The sequence below is a fragment of the Aricia agestis genome, chromosome 17, assembly GCF_905147365.1.
Source record: "Aricia agestis chromosome 17, ilAriAges1.1, whole genome shotgun sequence".
Lineage (NCBI taxonomy): Eukaryota > Metazoa > Arthropoda > Insecta > Lepidoptera > Lycaenidae > Aricia > Aricia agestis.
In genome coordinates this window covers 12749452-12767634 of record NC_056422.1, presented here as the reverse complement: position 1 = coordinate 12767634, position 18183 = coordinate 12749452, and the positions used below count along the sequence as shown (strand labels likewise).

The 18183-nt window shown below is 38.0% G+C and overlaps 1 protein-coding gene across 4 annotated transcripts; it reads right to left on the bottom strand.

Annotated features, from left to right (window-relative positions):
- Positions 1-2546: 2546 nt before the first annotated feature.
- On the bottom strand, positions 2547-13975 carry LOC121735536 (myeloid leukemia factor). Of its 4 annotated transcripts, XM_042126382.1 has the most exons (9): positions 13720-13975; positions 13391-13554; positions 12617-12705; positions 10615-10717; positions 8032-8152; positions 7119-7250; positions 5648-5716; positions 4405-4436; positions 3795-3873 (listed from the first exon to the last, which is right to left on the bottom strand). In XM_042126382.1, exons 1-8 carry the CDS (start codon positions 13770-13772, stop codon positions 4409-4411), a joined length of 759 nt encoding a protein of 252 aa, XP_041982316.1. In that variant the 5' UTR covers positions 13773-13975; the 3' UTR covers positions 3795-3873; positions 4405-4408. The 4 variants fall into 4 exon arrangements, with proteins under 4 accessions (XP_041982314.1, XP_041982315.1, XP_041982317.1 ...); XM_042126380.1 differs by lacking the exon at positions 4405-4436 and having other exon boundaries at positions 2547-3873; XM_042126381.1 differs by lacking the exon at positions 4405-4436 and having other exon boundaries at positions 2547-3873; positions 12617-12702.
- Positions 13976-18183: the final 4208 nt, after the last annotated feature.

The following is an 18183-nucleotide window of genomic DNA, read 5'->3' as shown; positions in this document are numbered from 1 at the left end:
TGTATCATCGGTAATTTAAAATACATTGCAGGCGTATTCTTGCCGAACTTGGGCCGCGTATCTTCGGCATGGTGTGTTTAGACACCCGTAAGAAAAACATCAGGACGCTGTTAGCATTCGTGTACTAGCCCACAAAAAATTACGTATTGAGTTATGAATGCAGTTATGTTCTTTAGATGATTTAGAACAAGACTGCATCAACAACAAAAAATGTGGGTTAGGACACTAATGCTTAACAGCGACCATCTACAATAATTCTATAAATTACTAGCTGTCCCGGTGAACTTCGTGTCACTTAAAAACCTTCCCTGGACTTCTACGAATATTTTAAGACTAAAATTAGCCCAATCCATTCAGCCGTTCTCGAGTTTTGCGCTTAGCAACACATTCAGCGACTTATTTTTATATTATAGACTAGCTGTCCCGGCAAACGTTTCTTTGCCATATTATTTTATTGAAGTGACTAAATAAGTACCTATGTCACCATGGCATCGTCCATCGCTATCCCGTCACACAAACAATGGTCGCCGTCAGTCTCGAGTTGCAATAATTTACTATTATTTATTCAACAAATGCACTTATCATTATAATAAGTAGCCGATTCTCAGACCCACTGAATATGCATATAAAATTTGGTTAAAATCAGTAAAGCCGTTTCGGAGGAGGACGCGGCCTAACATTGTGACACGAGAATTTTATATTTGTGATAAAATGATAGGATGCGGGCAGCTAACATGCGGACCATCCGCGCGCGAACGGTAACACGCATGACAGGAAAAGGGCTCTTATTTTATTTCTTTATATTGAGAAATGTCTACAAACCAACTTTCAACTTCTTAAATTAAATACTGCTTATTATTTATCTTTTATACATCACCCGATCATTAAAAGAGCCCGTAGGGCTACTACGAAACTGTTTTGAGACTCAAACAATCGGACGAGATTGCCGCGTCCTGCTCTAACAACGTCATTTCATGTTTGTTAGAATAGGACGCGGCATTCTCGTCCGATTATTTGAGTCTCATAACAGTTTCATGGTACAAGGCCTGTTTCATAATCTAAATGACAGATAGCTTATCCAGAAGTTTCGTAGCTGCTTACTTTATACTGAGTGCAAGAAACAAAACATCAGAATAAGCAATATTATGAAACTATGATTTACAAACAGGTCCTTAATAATATAAACATAACTAATGCTACCACTACATACACAAGGACTTAAATTATCATTCAAATGACTAACTATATACTATAATGGGATTTATGTCTAAATTATATTTTACTTAACTACACTCATATGTCGGAAGTACTATAGGGGAATCTTATACATAAGCAGGTAAAGTGGTCTTATAATTTTTTTGTATTATAAATTATAATAAAGGCAAGCTAGCAAATGACATGTCATATTATCTCACATTTTTTTCAACCGAGACAATCTTATATGTAAGGGTGGCCATACACGGGACAATTATCGTAACGATTTATCTCCTCGATGTTAAAATCGAAAGACAAATTGTACGTGTGTAGCAATATCGCAAACGATTTTACGTTCAAAAGATCGATTGGACGATTTTCTTGACGATCGATCGAAACGACAATTTTTTTTTTTTAGGAGAATAGGGTAGGGGATCGGGCCTCCGGTAAACTCACTCACTCGACGAAACACAGCGCAAGCGCTGTTTCACGCCGGTTTTCTGTGAGAACGTGGTATTTCTCCGGTCGAGCCGGCCCATTCGTGCCGAAGCATGGCTCTCCCACGTATAAAAAATTGTCCCGTGTATGGGCACCTTAACTTATGCGTAAGGCTCAATTCACACCGGAATGGCAGAAGCGCGGCGAGCAGTTTCAGTGTCATATGATTTTAAACTTTATCTTCATTATTGTAATACATAGTATCGCTTGAGAAATCGTCGCCGCCGGCGGCCGCAAAAGGCCACGAGCGGCCACGAGCGGCCACGAGCGTCCACGAGCGTCCACGGGCGGCCGTAGATTTCTCAAGCGATACTACTTATTACAATAAGTAGGATAAAGTTTAAAATCATATGACACTGAAACTGCTCGCCTCGCCTCTGCCATTCCGGAGTGAATTGAGTCTAACAGTCTCTCGGTAGCGAACTAAGTAACTTAGTACTAAGGAGATTTCGATGAAGAAAAAAGCGATCGAGCTAGGTGTTATTCTTGGGTAACCCACACATTTTTTTGTTATTATTTACGTAATCACAAACAAAGCTCTTAAATTTTTATATTATGAACAGATTAAATACACTACTAACAGGCTTATGAATAAACAATCCCTCACAGTACTCAGGTAATAATAAGAGTAAGAAATACTTTTTCATACTTTATTGTTGGATTTAACAGTTCACAAGTTTATTAAAAGTGTCAATTTGAATGAGGATAGCCATTAGCCATATTTGTGAGTATAATGACAAGGATTTAAAAACTATTTTATAGAACTACCCCCTTGGCCCTTACTAATAAAAATTTACGCAGCGTATAACTATTCAAGGTAAAATGTATTTTTATATAAAATTACGGGGCAAACGAGCAACCTGATGGAAAACAACTACCATCGTTTTCCATCAGGTGACCCGTGACATCAGAAGTTTGTCCGTGACGTTTTCAAAATGTCACACAGATGCAAGCATACCTTTTATTTGTTGTGTAAATATAATTAGTAAGGGACTAAGTATATAAAGATTATTAAATATACCGAAATAAATAGAAACGAAAAGATATCTTACAAATAAATAGATATTTTGTCCAAGAAAAAAGTTAAAAAACGCAAAAATGGAGAAACAGAAGAGAGATAACAATTTTCAAACATTCTGTTTATCTTAGTAAGTAGAAAAGATACGTTCGTAGATTTTTTTATCATATCACATAATATGAATTTTAATTTGTAGATCACGAACTTTTTATGCATCGCAAGTCGCAACAGAATATGTCAAAGCCAGTTGAAAATCTTTCCTATTACAATACATCTACTATGAGATTTCTTTTATTGTTTTCCGTACGGGCACAGCCCAAAGTCATATTATTGTTAGATCACTTATTGTTGCGAGTGTTTTCTAGCTTATAGGTAGGACAAGGAACCTAAGATTTACTATACCACAAAAAAACACTATCGAGAAAAAGTATCCTAGACAAACGTCAAATCAACGCTATACGCTTAAACACTTTCAATATTTTAGTACTAAAAGGTTTTGTCCAAACAAGTCGAAATATCTTTTTGTACGCGCAAAATACATTCCGTCTTTGCAAAATCATAGAATGGTAAACAAACAATCCGTATTATACACTAAGATAACTTAGATACAGCAATAAATTATTCTGCGCTATGATTGGTCAACATTTTGTCACAAGTCAATGTTGACCAATAACAGAAGAGTAAATTTTCTAATCGAGTCAAACGAAAATTGTGAATACGTCAGGAGGTAATTTAATTCATTGTAACATTCCGAGGTTATCTAAGGTCTACTTGCGTTAGTCTGGGTTCAAGTTAATCGTGCATTCTCTTTCATTCATCGTATATTGTATGAAAGAGAAAGCATGATTAGCCATAACCCAAACTTACACAATAAAAGAAAATGGGTAATGCTCACTGCAATCTTGCTATAGTCTAGGAGCCACAAAGTAGTCTAGGAGCCGCAGAGTAGACTAGGGACTAGGAGCTAGTGAGTAGTCTATGATTCTCAGTTTGTAGTCTAGGAGCCGATGAGTAGTCTAAGAGCCGATGAGTAGTCTAGGAGCCGATGAGTAGTCTAGTAGTCACGGAGCTATAGTGTAGGAGATCAGTGGGTGCGATGAGAGCGATGACGGGGCTTCTGCCTTTGGGGGTGAGCGCCTCCGTACACTTCGCGAACCCCAGAGCTGAAATCATATAACAATAATAACTCTTTTGTTTAACAGTCGGGTAAATAAACGAATGGCTTTGGAAGGCATACACAATGAATAATTGAAGCAAGCTTCTGTTTTGAAAACTTTAAAATTATATCGATGGGGTATTTACAGATGTTGTAGCCTTGATGAATAGTAAAAATAACATTTTTTAATATACTTTCAAACATCTTTTTTTAGGTTTTCGTTTAAGGTCTTAGGAGAAACTTTTTTTTGTGTTAAAGAAGGCAGGTCGCTGTAGCCCTGACGTCACTGCGACCCATGAGGATCTATTGTGACTCATAGGAGAAGCTTGACTTTCTATTATTACAAATACAGAACAATACAAATTAACGACTAAAACATATCAAGCTTGTTATAAAAGCAAATAAATTACATAGTATATATCCGAATATTTTTTTGAATGCCAAGTAATTCCAAGAATAAAATATGCATGCTGCAGGCAACTACACTACATATCATAGCGAAACATATGTACAGCATAGTAGATATAATATTACTATGTATATTAATAGTAGTAGCGCCTTCGCCAGGATCTGAAAGAGTTTAATTTATTAATCTTAAAATTACCACTTTGTGAATTGAAAAAAAAAAACTGCATTTGTCAATTTGTCACAAACGAATGCAATGTTTCAGAGAAGATTGTTGTATCAATAAAATATACAGTGTGTAACAAAAATAAGTGATAATACTTTAGGGTGTGTATTGGTCTTTTAGCGCTGCTACTTTCACAGTGAACTCTCTACAAGGAACACGTACACACCCTCAAGTATTATCACTTGTTTTTGTTACACCCTGTATTACGTTAGTGAGAAGATTTATTTTTGTGTGTTATTGAATATATTTCTGTAGTATTATGATAATATGAATGTGTGGAATGTAATGTAGATGATATTCTGACAGTGGTAGGGTTATGTTAGCGGTTAAGGGTCATCGCACATTAGGCCGGGCGCGCACTAGCGGCCAAGCCGCGGCAGCCAGGTCGCGGCGGCCATCGAGATAGATACCTTAGTATGAAACCGCCATAGACGACGCGCACCTGGCCGCAACGCGACCAGCGGCCACACCATACTTTCGATGGCCGCCGCGACCTGGCCGCTAGTGCGCGCCCGGGATTAGGTACACCGATTCGACACTAACCAAACTCACAGTACGGCGCACTCTCATGTCCTAAAAATATATTATAATTATAGCTTCTGTGGCGGTACCCACAATTCGTCTAACATTCCTGCATCGCGCTATCGAAGTTTTCTGAACGCGTCGGTATATATAAGACAGCTGAGATGTATCACGTGGGCTTCGGCCTGAACGAGCATATCACCTCGCTCGGTCGGAAGATCTCTCTTTATGGCCACCACACACATATTCCCACACTTCCATTAATTGCATGCCACTCTGTGAGTTGGGGTGGTGTCGAGACGGGGCGATGACCTTTATGATATCTCACTTCAAAATCTCCATGTTGGCCCAGGAGGCCTACTACGAAACCGTTTTGAGACTCAAACAATCGAACGAGAATGCCGCGTCATGCTCTAACAACGCCATTTCACGTTTGTTAGAGTAGGACGTAACATTCTCGTTCGATTGTTTAAGTCTCAAAACAGTTTCGTGGTACGGCCCCTGGATGGACCAAATAGGAAGGCACTAAATAGCCTCCACAAGTTGTCCATCTTGACCCAACATAGCGGTCCTAAGTATAATGTTCGAATACATTTATTGTGGTAATATGCTACATAATATAATATACCTGTCAGTGAGCGCAGAGCGGAGAGGTCGTCGCGCGCTCGGCCGGTGTCGCGCCACTCTCTCGCTGGGCCTGCAAACTCTACGCTACACTACAAGCCGTAACTACGCGCCTGAGATGGGCCCTCTTGCTCTGACTAAGCCTATACTAGCTTGTGATTACGCCCCTGATATAGGCTTACAGCTGCTTGCTCTAAGACAAGCCTACAAGCTACGTCTCTATGTGTGCGTGCTCTTAGTAGGCCCACGTTTGAAATTCGTGGCTCGCTAAGCATACCCTACGCTGCTGACATTTCAATACTTAACTTATTTTATGATATTTCAATACACACTTGATAAATGGCATGCCTCGCCGACTCCTAATATAGCACTCTGCACTTAGATTATATACACAGCTAAATAATTTATACTGTGCAATAAAAGTTTTTCTACTGTGCACATATTACAGTAAAAAGTTTTCCCATCCATAATATAGCAAAAGAATATCAAAAGCAAAAGCAATGCATGCTCATTTTTAAAAAAGAACCAAATATACTTCTTATATGTATATCCTTTTTAAATTAAATAAATTATAAAATAATCTATACATCTATACATATAAATAAAATTGGAGTGTCTGTTTGTAATATTGAAAGAACCGTTTTTTACTACATGCATAATATGAATCTATATACGCTACATACACCAAAACAACATTTTTTACAATTTTTGTCTGTATGTCTGTCTGTCTGTCTGTTTGTTCCGGCTAATCTCTGAAACGGCTGGAGCTATTTTGCCGGGCCTTTTTTTGGTAGATAGCTGATGTAGTAGGGTGTAACTTAGGCTACTTTTTAACCGACTTCCAAAAAGGAGGAGGTTACATTTTACTTTTTTCATTTTTGTTAGCGGACTATCCATCTTTGTTATTATACTATGTTGACGCGGACGAAGTCGCGGGCAACAGCTAGTATACAATATACCTAAATCTAATAAGTAATCTAATAATCATAACCTCTCTTAATATTAACGTGATAGTATTGTTTTAAAATTACATGCTAAAAGTGGCTGAATAAATTTTGATATCATTGAGATCATGCCGAACTTCGGCCGCGTATTTTCGGCCTAGTGTGTTTAGACACTAATGGTTGTCATCATTAATGTCTTACTCGTCACAGCAAATTTGCAGTAGAACAAGTGAAGCTGGCAAACAAAACCGGAAAGTCCAGCAGAGTGCGGTATTTTTTTTTTCGAATCGTCTTCTCTTGACCCATCTGCGTTAATCCCTGTTAATATTTTCAATCAAAACCGGTTAAAAAGGCTTTAAAAAGTCAATTTTCAAACAAAACCGGATTATTTCAGTAGTACTTAGTACTTATTTGATACTCGTTTTTAAGCCACTGTGTAATTTTTTTTTCGTGTAATTAGATTCTGTTCGCCAGCTCCTCAAGTTCTTTACATATTCAGCCACTTTCGCCTCCACTCAGTGACGTATCTACCTGGCGGGCTCGGCGACGGGGGGCGCGGGGGGCGCGGGGAGCGCGAGGCGCGGCGCGGGGGAGGCGCGGGCGGGGAGCAACGCGCGACGCGATGAGCTAGAGGTGTGCATGCCAGCTCGCTGTTGGAACTCCCTGGGACATACAAAGACATTGGTTCGTAAGTGGCGGACCTACGTTATTTTAATTATATATTATAATACGTATTACCTACGCTAGTATAAATTGACACTTAAGGTGGTTGCACCAGAGGCATGGTTAAAGTTAAAGTTATGGTTATAGTTAAGGCTAATTTAATTTTAACCTTAACTTTGACCACAGAATTTGACAGAAAGCGTTGCTGGTCCGACAAGGCTTTATAAGAACGTGGGCGGGGGCGCTGCTGGTAAAGGAGAACTGTCAAAAATTGCGTTTTTGTATGATGACAGCGTTAGTTCCTTCTTTCGCCGCGTTCATCTATAGCCTTGTCGAGCTTTATGGTTATAGTTAAATATGGCGTCTTGATGGCGTCCATTTTTAACTTAAATCAAAGATTTGACATTTTGCATTGTAGTTAAAGTTACAGTTATAGTTAAAGTAAGTTGGTGCAACCCAACCTTAGGGTTTGTCCACAGTCACACTTTATCATTTTCTCGTATATCTCCGTCGCGTAACATCGAAGCGTATCATGTTTGCAAGTGTTAACGCAAAATGATCGCGATCATGATACACTTCGCATCATGATTAACCGCGTATCACGATCGACAGAATGATCTAGTATAGACGCCTTTTGATGTCTATACTCTGGGAGTTCTTGACTGAATCTCGTGCAACACGATCTAATGATTGATCGATACGAGGATCGGCGATCAAGACATAGTATCTATAAGTATGGACGTGGTTTTTGGCCGAACCTGCCTTTAAGGGGAAAGTGTACCTGTCGAAGTCCTCAGCTTCGTCTTCATCAAGGTTGATGAACTCCTGGCGCTCCTCCGCATCACCCGAGTACACGTTCTGTTCGCGCTCGATCACGTGCGCGCGCTCGCCGATGTGGTGCCCTGGGAGTACAAAATAAACTTTAGTCACTACGCAAGAAGGTACACATTGAATTGACAGACTTGCTCACCGATGTGGTGCTTTCGAGTTCAAAACTTAACTTTATTCACTACGCAAAAAGATACACATTGAATTGACAGACTTGCTCACTATAGTTTGTGCGTTTTAAGATGATATGGGTGACAGTTTTCATATTCCTTGCTACGGGTTTTTTTTACAAGAAAACAAAAAAATCAAAATGTAATAAATTATATTCCATCTAAGTACAAAAACAAATGTTTCCTATAATTGTAAATGAATAAAAATGAAAAGTTGCTAAATGCTAAATTATTAATATAAAATTATAAATATTAACTGTGAAATAGGAGTATAAAATTATTGTGGCGGCCATCTTAAATCGCCGGCACCACTGAAATATCAGTACGAAATCGATAATTTGGATTGCAATTCCTTTACGAAGTGATTCGATATTTTTAAATTATCGATTAATTTTTGTTAGGTAAGTTCCCTACTATTGTCAATTATAATGTGTCACGCATATTCTTAAATATGCGTGATATCTTTAAACGAGCAATGTCATTTTATTCGTGTTTTATTGTATACCGAGCAAAGCTCGGTCAAACAGCTAGTATCATCATAAAACGCACAAACTATAATGTGGTTCCTTGGAGATTACATACTTCAAAAATTAACTTCATTTACTACACAATAAGACTACACAAGTGTTGAGATGCCTGTTTTTTTGAATTGACCATCTAAAAATGCAGCTAGCCAGCAATGGCTATGTGAATTTTTATTGACATAAACATATTGGTACCTGGAGGGCTTTTGGGTGTTTCAATGTTCGAATATTATACACTGTAGATTCTATAGTCTGTATTCTATAAAAATATAGGCCTTAACATTGTAATAACTAGTTTGATGAGATGTTTAAACATTTTACATATTTTTGCCACCTTTTATCAGCTTGATGTTAATAGCTTTGCTTACATGGTGTATGCTAATTGAAATATTGTGCAGTTTATAAAAGCAAAAGTTTAGAAATAATATGAGATCTGTCTTATTTAGATATGTAGTACCTGGATGACCGAGCTTTGATCGGTATGGCAAACACTCATTGACTTCGTGTTACTTAATAACGCCATCTGCTGGTCGTTACAACAATTAGTTTTAACAAAATAGTATTATTATTCGCCAATAGATGTCAGGAACAGTCACATTTTTCAGTTTATCGATTATCGATAAAACACAAATAAAAAGACATTTTCTGAAAATGATTCCTAGCTAGATCGATTTATCGCCCCCGAAACCCCCTATATACAAAATTTCATGAAAGTCGTTGGAGACGATTCCGAGATTCCAATTATATATATATATACAAGAATTGCTCGTTTAAATATATAAGATTTGCTTAGGCAAATACATATCCATGAAATAAAATAACAACCTATTTCAAAAACGGCCTTACTGATTTTTACCAAATTTTATATTATGCATATTCAGTAGGTCGGAGAATCGGCTACTGGCTACTTTTTATATTGATAAGTGCATTTGTTGAATAATACAACTCGAGACTGACGGCGACCATTGTTTGTGCGACGGGATAGCGATGGACGTTGCCATGGTGGTGTGGGGTATGCGTGGTGGCCAAAAGAAGATCTTCCGACAGAGCGAGGTGCTATGCTCGGTCAGGCCGAAGCCCACGTAATACATTTCAGATGTCGTATATATACTGACTAAAAAATGTACGGTTCCCGCACTATAAACGAATTTTGGCATCATCTAGTATGTAATAAACATATTTCAAAGTGGGTATTATGAATACAATTTTTTAATTAAGGGTCTACCATGATGGCTTACCGGCGGAAGGAACTCGCCTTGTCTCTATCACACTATATGCAGCAACTTCTAAACAAGCTACCCACAGTGGCGTAACTATAGGGGGGCAGGGCTGGCAAAATGCCATGGGCCCCGACCCAAAAGAGGGAGAGCCATGCTTCGGCACGAATGGGCCGGCTCGACCGGAGAAATACCACGTTCTCACAGAAAACCGGCGTGTAACAGCGCTTGCGCTGTGTTTCGCCGAGTGAGTGAGTTTACCTCAGGGCCCAATTCCCTTCCGTATCCTCCCCTATTCCCTTCCCATCCCTACCCTCCCCTATTACCCTATTCCCTCTTAAAAGGCCGGCAACGCACCTGCAGCTCTTCTGATGCTGCGAGTGTCCATGGGCGACGGAAGTTGCTTTCCATCAGGTGACCCGTTTGCTCGTTTGCGCTCTTCTTTCTATAAAAAAAAGGGCCCCGGCCCAAGAGGCCGTGAGGTCAGATGTTTTTTATTAGTAACATGACGATTTTTACTGATAAAACAGGTCCCGTGACAAATTGGTGGCCCCATCAATTTGCCACGCGCCCCGGATGTTGTAGTTACGCCGCTGGCTCCCCAATACTTTATCAACATACTTACCAATAGACATCTTCTTGACACCTGTCCTGGAGTCCTGTAGTGTTTTCTGTGTCTCCTTCACACCATTTGGTCCAATTTTAGTTCTACTTGTTGAACTGTACACCTGAAATTGATAATGTAATAAATAACAACTATTTTATAAACATGTAGGTAGATTGGAGAACTGTCATACAAATATTATAAATGTGAAAGTGTCTGTTGGTCTGTTTGTTTGTTACCTCTTCACGCCCAAACAGCTTTTAACCGATTTTGCTGAAAATTGGCAAGGAGATACTTTGAGTTCTGGGAAAGAACCATGCATTTTTCAGGGATAATAATTGTATATGTAAGTACTACTACTTTTTATCCCAGAAAAATGTACAGGTATAATATTTCAATTATACACAGAAAAGAAATAAAGTTCATAAATTAAATAAAGAAGTATACTGGAGACGAAGGGACAGTAAATTTAATCATGTATAATGCTAATCCAATTTTAATCAAGACTGTTAAAATCTTTAACCTAATTTTTTTCTTTTCCATTTGTATCTATAAATTATTGATTTGGTAAAATGTATACTAAATTTCTTGGTTCAATAATGTTCAAGACAAATTGGATCTGTCTTTTAATCAATAAATAACCCTAAATAAAATATTTATGCAATGAATAACTTATATTATAACTTTCTGCTGTGCACTGTAAATCTCTGAACCAAACTGTCATCTGCAGTATTTCTGGATCAATACGACATGCAAATGTGCTGCTATCAAAGCTTCCAGCATACGGGCTGCCCGAGAAATTGTGTAAGTGGGTCACTAGTTTCTTAGCAGACAGAAGCATAAAGATCGTAGTTGACGGCGAATGCTCGGAAACTCAGTCTGTTAATGCTGGTGTCCCTCAGGGCTGTGTGCTATTGCCTACTCTATTCATACTGCATATCAATGACATGTTACAAACCAACGGCATTCATTGCTATGCAGATGATAGTACAGGTGATGCTGTATATACCGGCTCCCCTAGTATTTCTCGGCAAAATGTCACTGAGAGTCGAAACGAACTTGTGTCTAAGGTGGAGAATTCATTGGAAAAGGTCTCTGAATGGGGTAGACGTAACTTAGTCCAATTCAACCGCACCAAGACACAAGTCTGCGCGTTCACCACTAAAAAGTCACCAATGGTCGTTTATCCTTGTTTCGAGGGCACATCTTTAACCATCTCCCCTAGCATTGAGATACTTGGCGTCAACATATCGAGCGAAGTCCAGTTCCGACAGCATCTTGAGGGTAAGGCCAAATTAGCCTCGAAGAAGCTTGGTGTTCTTAACGGAGCGAGACAGTACTTCAGTCCGGACCAACGCCTACAACTCTACAAGGCGCAGGTTCGGCCTCATATGGAATATTGTTCTCATCTCTAGGCAGGGGCGCCAAAATACCAACTGCTCCCTATGGATCGTATCCAACGAAGGGCTGCTCGAATTGTTGACTGCCATAGTGTTTCAAACAGCTTGGACCCCCTGGAATTATGCCGAGATATAGCTTCAATCTGCATCCTCTATTGGTTGTATCACGGGAAGTGCTCTGAGGAATTGTTCGGAATCATACCACCTGCAACTTTTCGTTATTGTCGCGCGAAAAACATACCATCCTCATCACCTTGATGTGTGGCAGTCTTCCACAGTGCGTTTTTCGCGTAACTTTCTGCCGCGCACTGTAAAACTCTGGAATGAACTGTCACCAGCAGTATTTCCGGACCAATACGACCTGCAAACCTTCAAGAAAAGAACGTATTCCCTCTTAAAAGGCCGGCAACGCACCTGCAGCTCTTCCGATGTTGCGAGTGTCCATGGGCGACGGTAGTTGCTTACCATCAGGTGACCCGTTTGCTCGTTTGCCCCCTTATTAAATAAAAAAATAAAAAAAAAAACCTTCAAAAAGAGAGTGCATTCCCTCTTAAAAGGCCAGCAACTCATCTGCAGCTCTTCTGATGTTGTGAATATCATATTATACATAGTAGTTTAATTACCTGAGGGGTGCCATTTGGTCCACTAGACATCACCACAGTGCTGCTGCTGAATGAACTTCCGGACGAGAGCGGGCCGTTGGTCATATCTGCTGTGATTGTACAGAACATCATTAACATGCTTAGAAAAAAAAGTATATTTACAAAAGAAATTGGTTAATTTTCTGAGCATAAAATTCATAAAGACATAGTGTGTTTATATGTCTGTCTTTATATCTGCTGGCTTTCTAAGCTTCAGCCCCACAAAAGAAATTTATTAAGTTTTTCTCGAAAGAATAAAAAAAGTAATAAGAGATTCTTTGGATCTCAAAAAAAAACATAGGATAGTGTAATATTTTGCCATTATAAAGATGGCAAATTATTACACAAAATTATTTATACAAATATCATCATTGAAAGTGAAACCCACAAGTTTCCCTGATGTTTAAATGTGGAAGTCTGAACACTAAATTACATAAGGAAAAATTGTCACAATCACATGATAATGTTTTTATTTAATTAGATTTTACATAACTATACATGTTTATAATATAAAATAAGGAACACTAACATATTTACTCTGTTTAGAACCAACTCAATGGTAAAATAACTGTTTAAAACACATCAGTATATTAGTAACATGACACATATCCTCATCTTACAGTTGAGACATTAACGCCTCAAGCCCAAAGTGGTCACTGGCAACCACGATAACAATAGAATAGCTATTGTGTCTGGATTTCCACGATCGAGGTATTAATGAGTTAATATAACTACTACAATAATTCATTATAATACCTGAGAACAATCTGTTTATGGGCATTTGAGGCATAAAGGGCATGAGTGCACCTCCATGTCGGGGGCCTCCGATAGCCAAGGGTCCATCATTCAGCATTCCGAAGGGATCTGAGAACATGGAGCTCATGAAATTGTTCATTTGCTGCATGTGCCTCATGTGTGGCCTGAAAAGAAACATTAGTAACAAAATGAGGTGAAATTTGACACAACAAATTGACACATGGTAGATTATCATGGGTACGGTAGTAAATCGGTAGGGAAATATTGTTTAAGACTATGTGTTACATAAACTTGAGGCTGTTTATGAATTTATACTCTATAAAACATACCCGAAAAAGGGGTCATCTTCCACATCTCCCATCAAGGAGCCGAATAGTGACATTGTTTATATATTTTATTGTGGATTTCTTGAGTATTCCGCGGGAATTTACGAGTCAGAATTTTAAATTTTATGATGATATTTGATAGTTGTTCTTGGCAGTTATATCAGCACTATTGATTGAAACTCGCAGACAAATAGAAATCTCTAGCAAACACAAAAAATTACATTCAAACTTCAATGATCAATCATTCGCAAAACAAGCAAAAAAAATTATTATGGTACAGAGTACAGAGTACAGAGTACAGAGTACAGAGTACAGACTACAGTCTACACTCTATTCCTCTTCCGCTTCCTCATAATGAGGAAGTTCCGCAATATTTTGGGTTCCGCAACCGTTACCGCATCCTCATAAATAAGAATTAAAAAATCATCTTCCGCTATCGCTTCTTCAAAATTTAAGAGGAATTTATGAGGAATTTCACTGCGCGTCGCGTATCCAATCATGGCAACGCACACGTCAAAGCGCGAGAAGTGTATCATTCACTCATCTTTTTAGGGTTCCGTACCCAAAGGGTAAAAACGGGATGATTTTTTTGGCTTTTTTTTTTGGCTCGTAATCAATCATGGCAACAGGTACGCACTTGAAATTTTCACAAAGTCCTTAATTGTATGTGTACTTTAATGATTAATAATAATATTAAAATAAAATAAAAAACTAAGGGGGTCTCCCATACAAAAACACAATTTTTTGGCCTATTTTTTCTCTTTAACGGTACGGAACCCTTCGTGCGCGAGTCCGACTTGCACTTGGCCGATTATTTTTGTGTGCGTGTGTTGTGTGTTTTACTGAGCTCCTCCTTAAGAGGAGTCCACACCGTCGTTTTTCTATACAAACGTTGTCCCCTGTTTCCTCCCTGGATAATTCCGGTAGAGTTATGATTTTTTTCCTGAATATCTATGGCCTCTATTAGCATGTCCCTATGTTTTCTTTTTTTTTTTTCATAATTTTATTATTAAAATAGATAAGAACGTCCAAAAACCCAAAAAAATGGCCAGATTTTCCTCTGTGTTCAAACACCCAGAAAACAAAACTGGCTAAAAAATACAAAAAAAATAAAACATAGGAACACAGCTCAAGCCTTGCTTTAATTCTTAATGAAAAAAGTACTTAAATCGGTTAAGTTTTGGAGAAGGAATCAGCGGACAACGATTCGATGATTTTCTGTTCTTTTATTAGAACTTTTGTCGTGTTGTCTCTATCGCGCTCTGCGGTGGGAGACTTGAGATTGGTGAGACAGCAATACATTTTCAAAAACCTATTTTCAATTTCTCTCGCCCCTGGACCCTGGTGTATCCTCCTAATTAACTGCTGGGCCGATTTTGATGATTCTTTATTGTGTGTGTTTTGAGAATGGTTTAGATTCATAGTTTGGTCCACTGGAAAATGCCCTTTTAATTATTTTTTTGTGTGATGTAGGTATGTACCTAGTTATTATGTAGGTACAGACTGGACAAAGGCTTTTGTTTTGGGTCCGCTAGTATTTTTTAATTTCCTATCATCCCATTCCTCATCCGCATCCTCTTCCCCAAAAAATGTCCTCTTCCTCATCCGCATCCTCTAAATTTGCGCGTGACAATTCCTCTTCCTCCTCCTCTTCCTCATAATCACTTCCTCAACAACCCTAGTCTACAGTCTACACTTTACAGTCTATACTACTATTTGACTCATAAACTCATCATAAACATATAAAATACTATTTGACTCATAGTATATATTATGTCTATGATTTGACTCATTGGGTACTATAGACTGGAGAGAGCCTTTTATCGGTGTATTTAAAGCGTCAAAAGCGTGTAATATTATGTCCTACTTAGTAGGACATAACAAAGGAGTCGGTCTGCATATTTTATATAATAAAAGTGTTAATAAATGTCTTTAGTGAACATTTAATGCTAGATATTGTTGAGTTCTGTGGTTCCCGTAAATAATAAATCATAAGAATGGTCAAAGAATGCCTAAAACAGGTGGATTTAGCATTAAATACGTAACAATTGAACAACGTTTTTTTGGTTTTTTAATCGGTATTTTTGTCAGCTAAAAAGATAATTTATAATTTTTTTAATCCCTTATTCGTGCTATATAAGACATTAGTGCTAAAAATGTCAAATCAATTAATAATTTGGCTATAAAAATTGCATAGCTTTTTACGTGTGTTTATGGATTCTCATCTCTTGAACTATAGTTAATCGATATTATAAACTAATTGACTTTCTTTCCTGTATCATAATGTGCTTCGAAATGATCGACAGATAGAAATATTCAAGAAAATAAACGCACACTACTTGTATGAAAAAAAGCACAAAATGGCCACGCGATGACGGGCTAAGACTACATCTTTACTATAATACTTTATCTATGATTTGACTTCTCTTGACTTCTATAGTCTATACCAGAGGTTCCCAAACTCCTTTGTTTCGTGAATGGCCCACTTTTAACCGATTCAAGAAACCAATGCGGCGGCCGGCGCATATTTTTGAAGACTTTTAGTCGTGGCGGCATACAATTTTCTCGTGACACGTTAGCCATGTCATACGCCATAGAAGTAGATGACATGGCTACCGTGTCACCCGCCATGTTCAAAAAGGTTTATTGTTTTTTTTTTTTCTTTTTTACGCGTGTATTATTAACTTGACGTAATTGTAGTTGAGCCCAAACCACTGAATATGTTAACGGAAAGTTACGTTGTTTTGAGTAGTTTTACTAAGTGTTAACCTAAAAATGGCTGGTAAGCGATTTTTTTATTCAGATGTTGCAAACCTTTTGTAGGTTTCAAAGTTAGAAAAATGAGTATATAGATCTGGGTTTCCGATGTAAATTATACGTTCGTAGATAAATTTAAAGAAGTTCGTTGTTAAGTTTTTTTAACCGACTCCCAAAAAGATTTCCAGTAATAAAGCTTATAGGTACAAGACCACTTTTAACCGCAGGGAAACGTTTTGTTCCTATGGATAAGGAAGTTTGCAGAAACAGCTAGTTAGAAATATTTTCGAAAGAAACAACTTAGATAAAAACAAAAAATCGTTAGTGAGTTAGTAATACTTTGATGTCAACGCAAGTATTTTTCTACATCATTGTTTAAAAAAAATTACGAGAACTTGAAAGTCTAAAATAATATAGAATAATATGGACTCCCAATATTACTTCTTTATTTTCTTAAAAGTTTACTACTAAAAAGCCCGGCCGCACATTATCCGAATTTCTGATCAGAAAAATTCGGATGCTTATACATTTTAACACGTCAGAATTCTGATAATATGCGGGGTCCATAACAAATTGTATGAAAAAAGTGCGTCCAGGCGAATTTTTCTAATCAGAAATTTTGGATAAAGTACGGCCGGGCTAAAAAAAGGAGACAGCCCCTACTTTTTTTCAATTAACAGAATATTCAGAAACGAAGCCTGTGGGCTTGTTTTACGTGGAAAATTAAGACGGTTTTGTTTGGAGTAATACCTTCTTTATTTCATTAATTTTATTAATTAATTAATTTCATTAATTGTAATTTGAGGGAGATACAATCGCTTTCTAAATGACACGGCTCACGTGTCATACGCTACATTTTAAAAACCCATGAAGCACGGCTGCCGTGTAATCCGCAATGGATGCACCTTTAAAAAAGGTTGAAGGCCCCTACTTTTTTTTCAATTCACAGAATATTCAGAGGTGAAGCATATAGGCTTATTCTACGTGGAAAATTAAGATGATTTTGTTAAAAGTAGGACCTTCTAAAGTGTAATTTGAGGGAGATACAATCGTTTTTTAATGACACGGCTCACGTGTCATACGACTCATACGCCACACGTTAAAAACATGTATGACACGGCTCCCGTGTCGGGAATATAATGTACATACTGCGGACCCCCTGGTTAAATAACAAATTAACTAAGGTGACAATTAGGTTAGTGTTATTATTACACAAGCGTAATGATAACAAGTAGAATAAATTATATTCTAATTATTTGAACACAATTTCAATAAATACCGTGTAGTGGTCCGTGATGCATTTCATAATCCCGTGATTTCTCCTTCAATATTTTTGCTTCAATTTTGATTCACTCGTACGTGCCCCCATAATTTCTGTCACTTGTATAACACTTGTATCGTAAATTTACGAAAAATATCTTAATACAATCACAAAATACCGGCTAGTTGACGCCATATTGGCGTCAACTAGCCGGTATTTATATATATTAAAAGTGGGAGAGCCATGCTTCGGCACGAATGGGCCGGCTCGACCGAATAAATACCACGTTCTCACAGAAAACCGGCGTGAAACAGCGCTTGCGCTGTGTTTCGCCGAGTGAGTGAGTTTACCGGAGGCCCAATCCCCTAACCCCTACCCTATTCCCTTCCCTACCCTCATCTATTCCCTTCCCTTCCCTTCCCTACCCTCCCCTATTACCCTATTCCCTC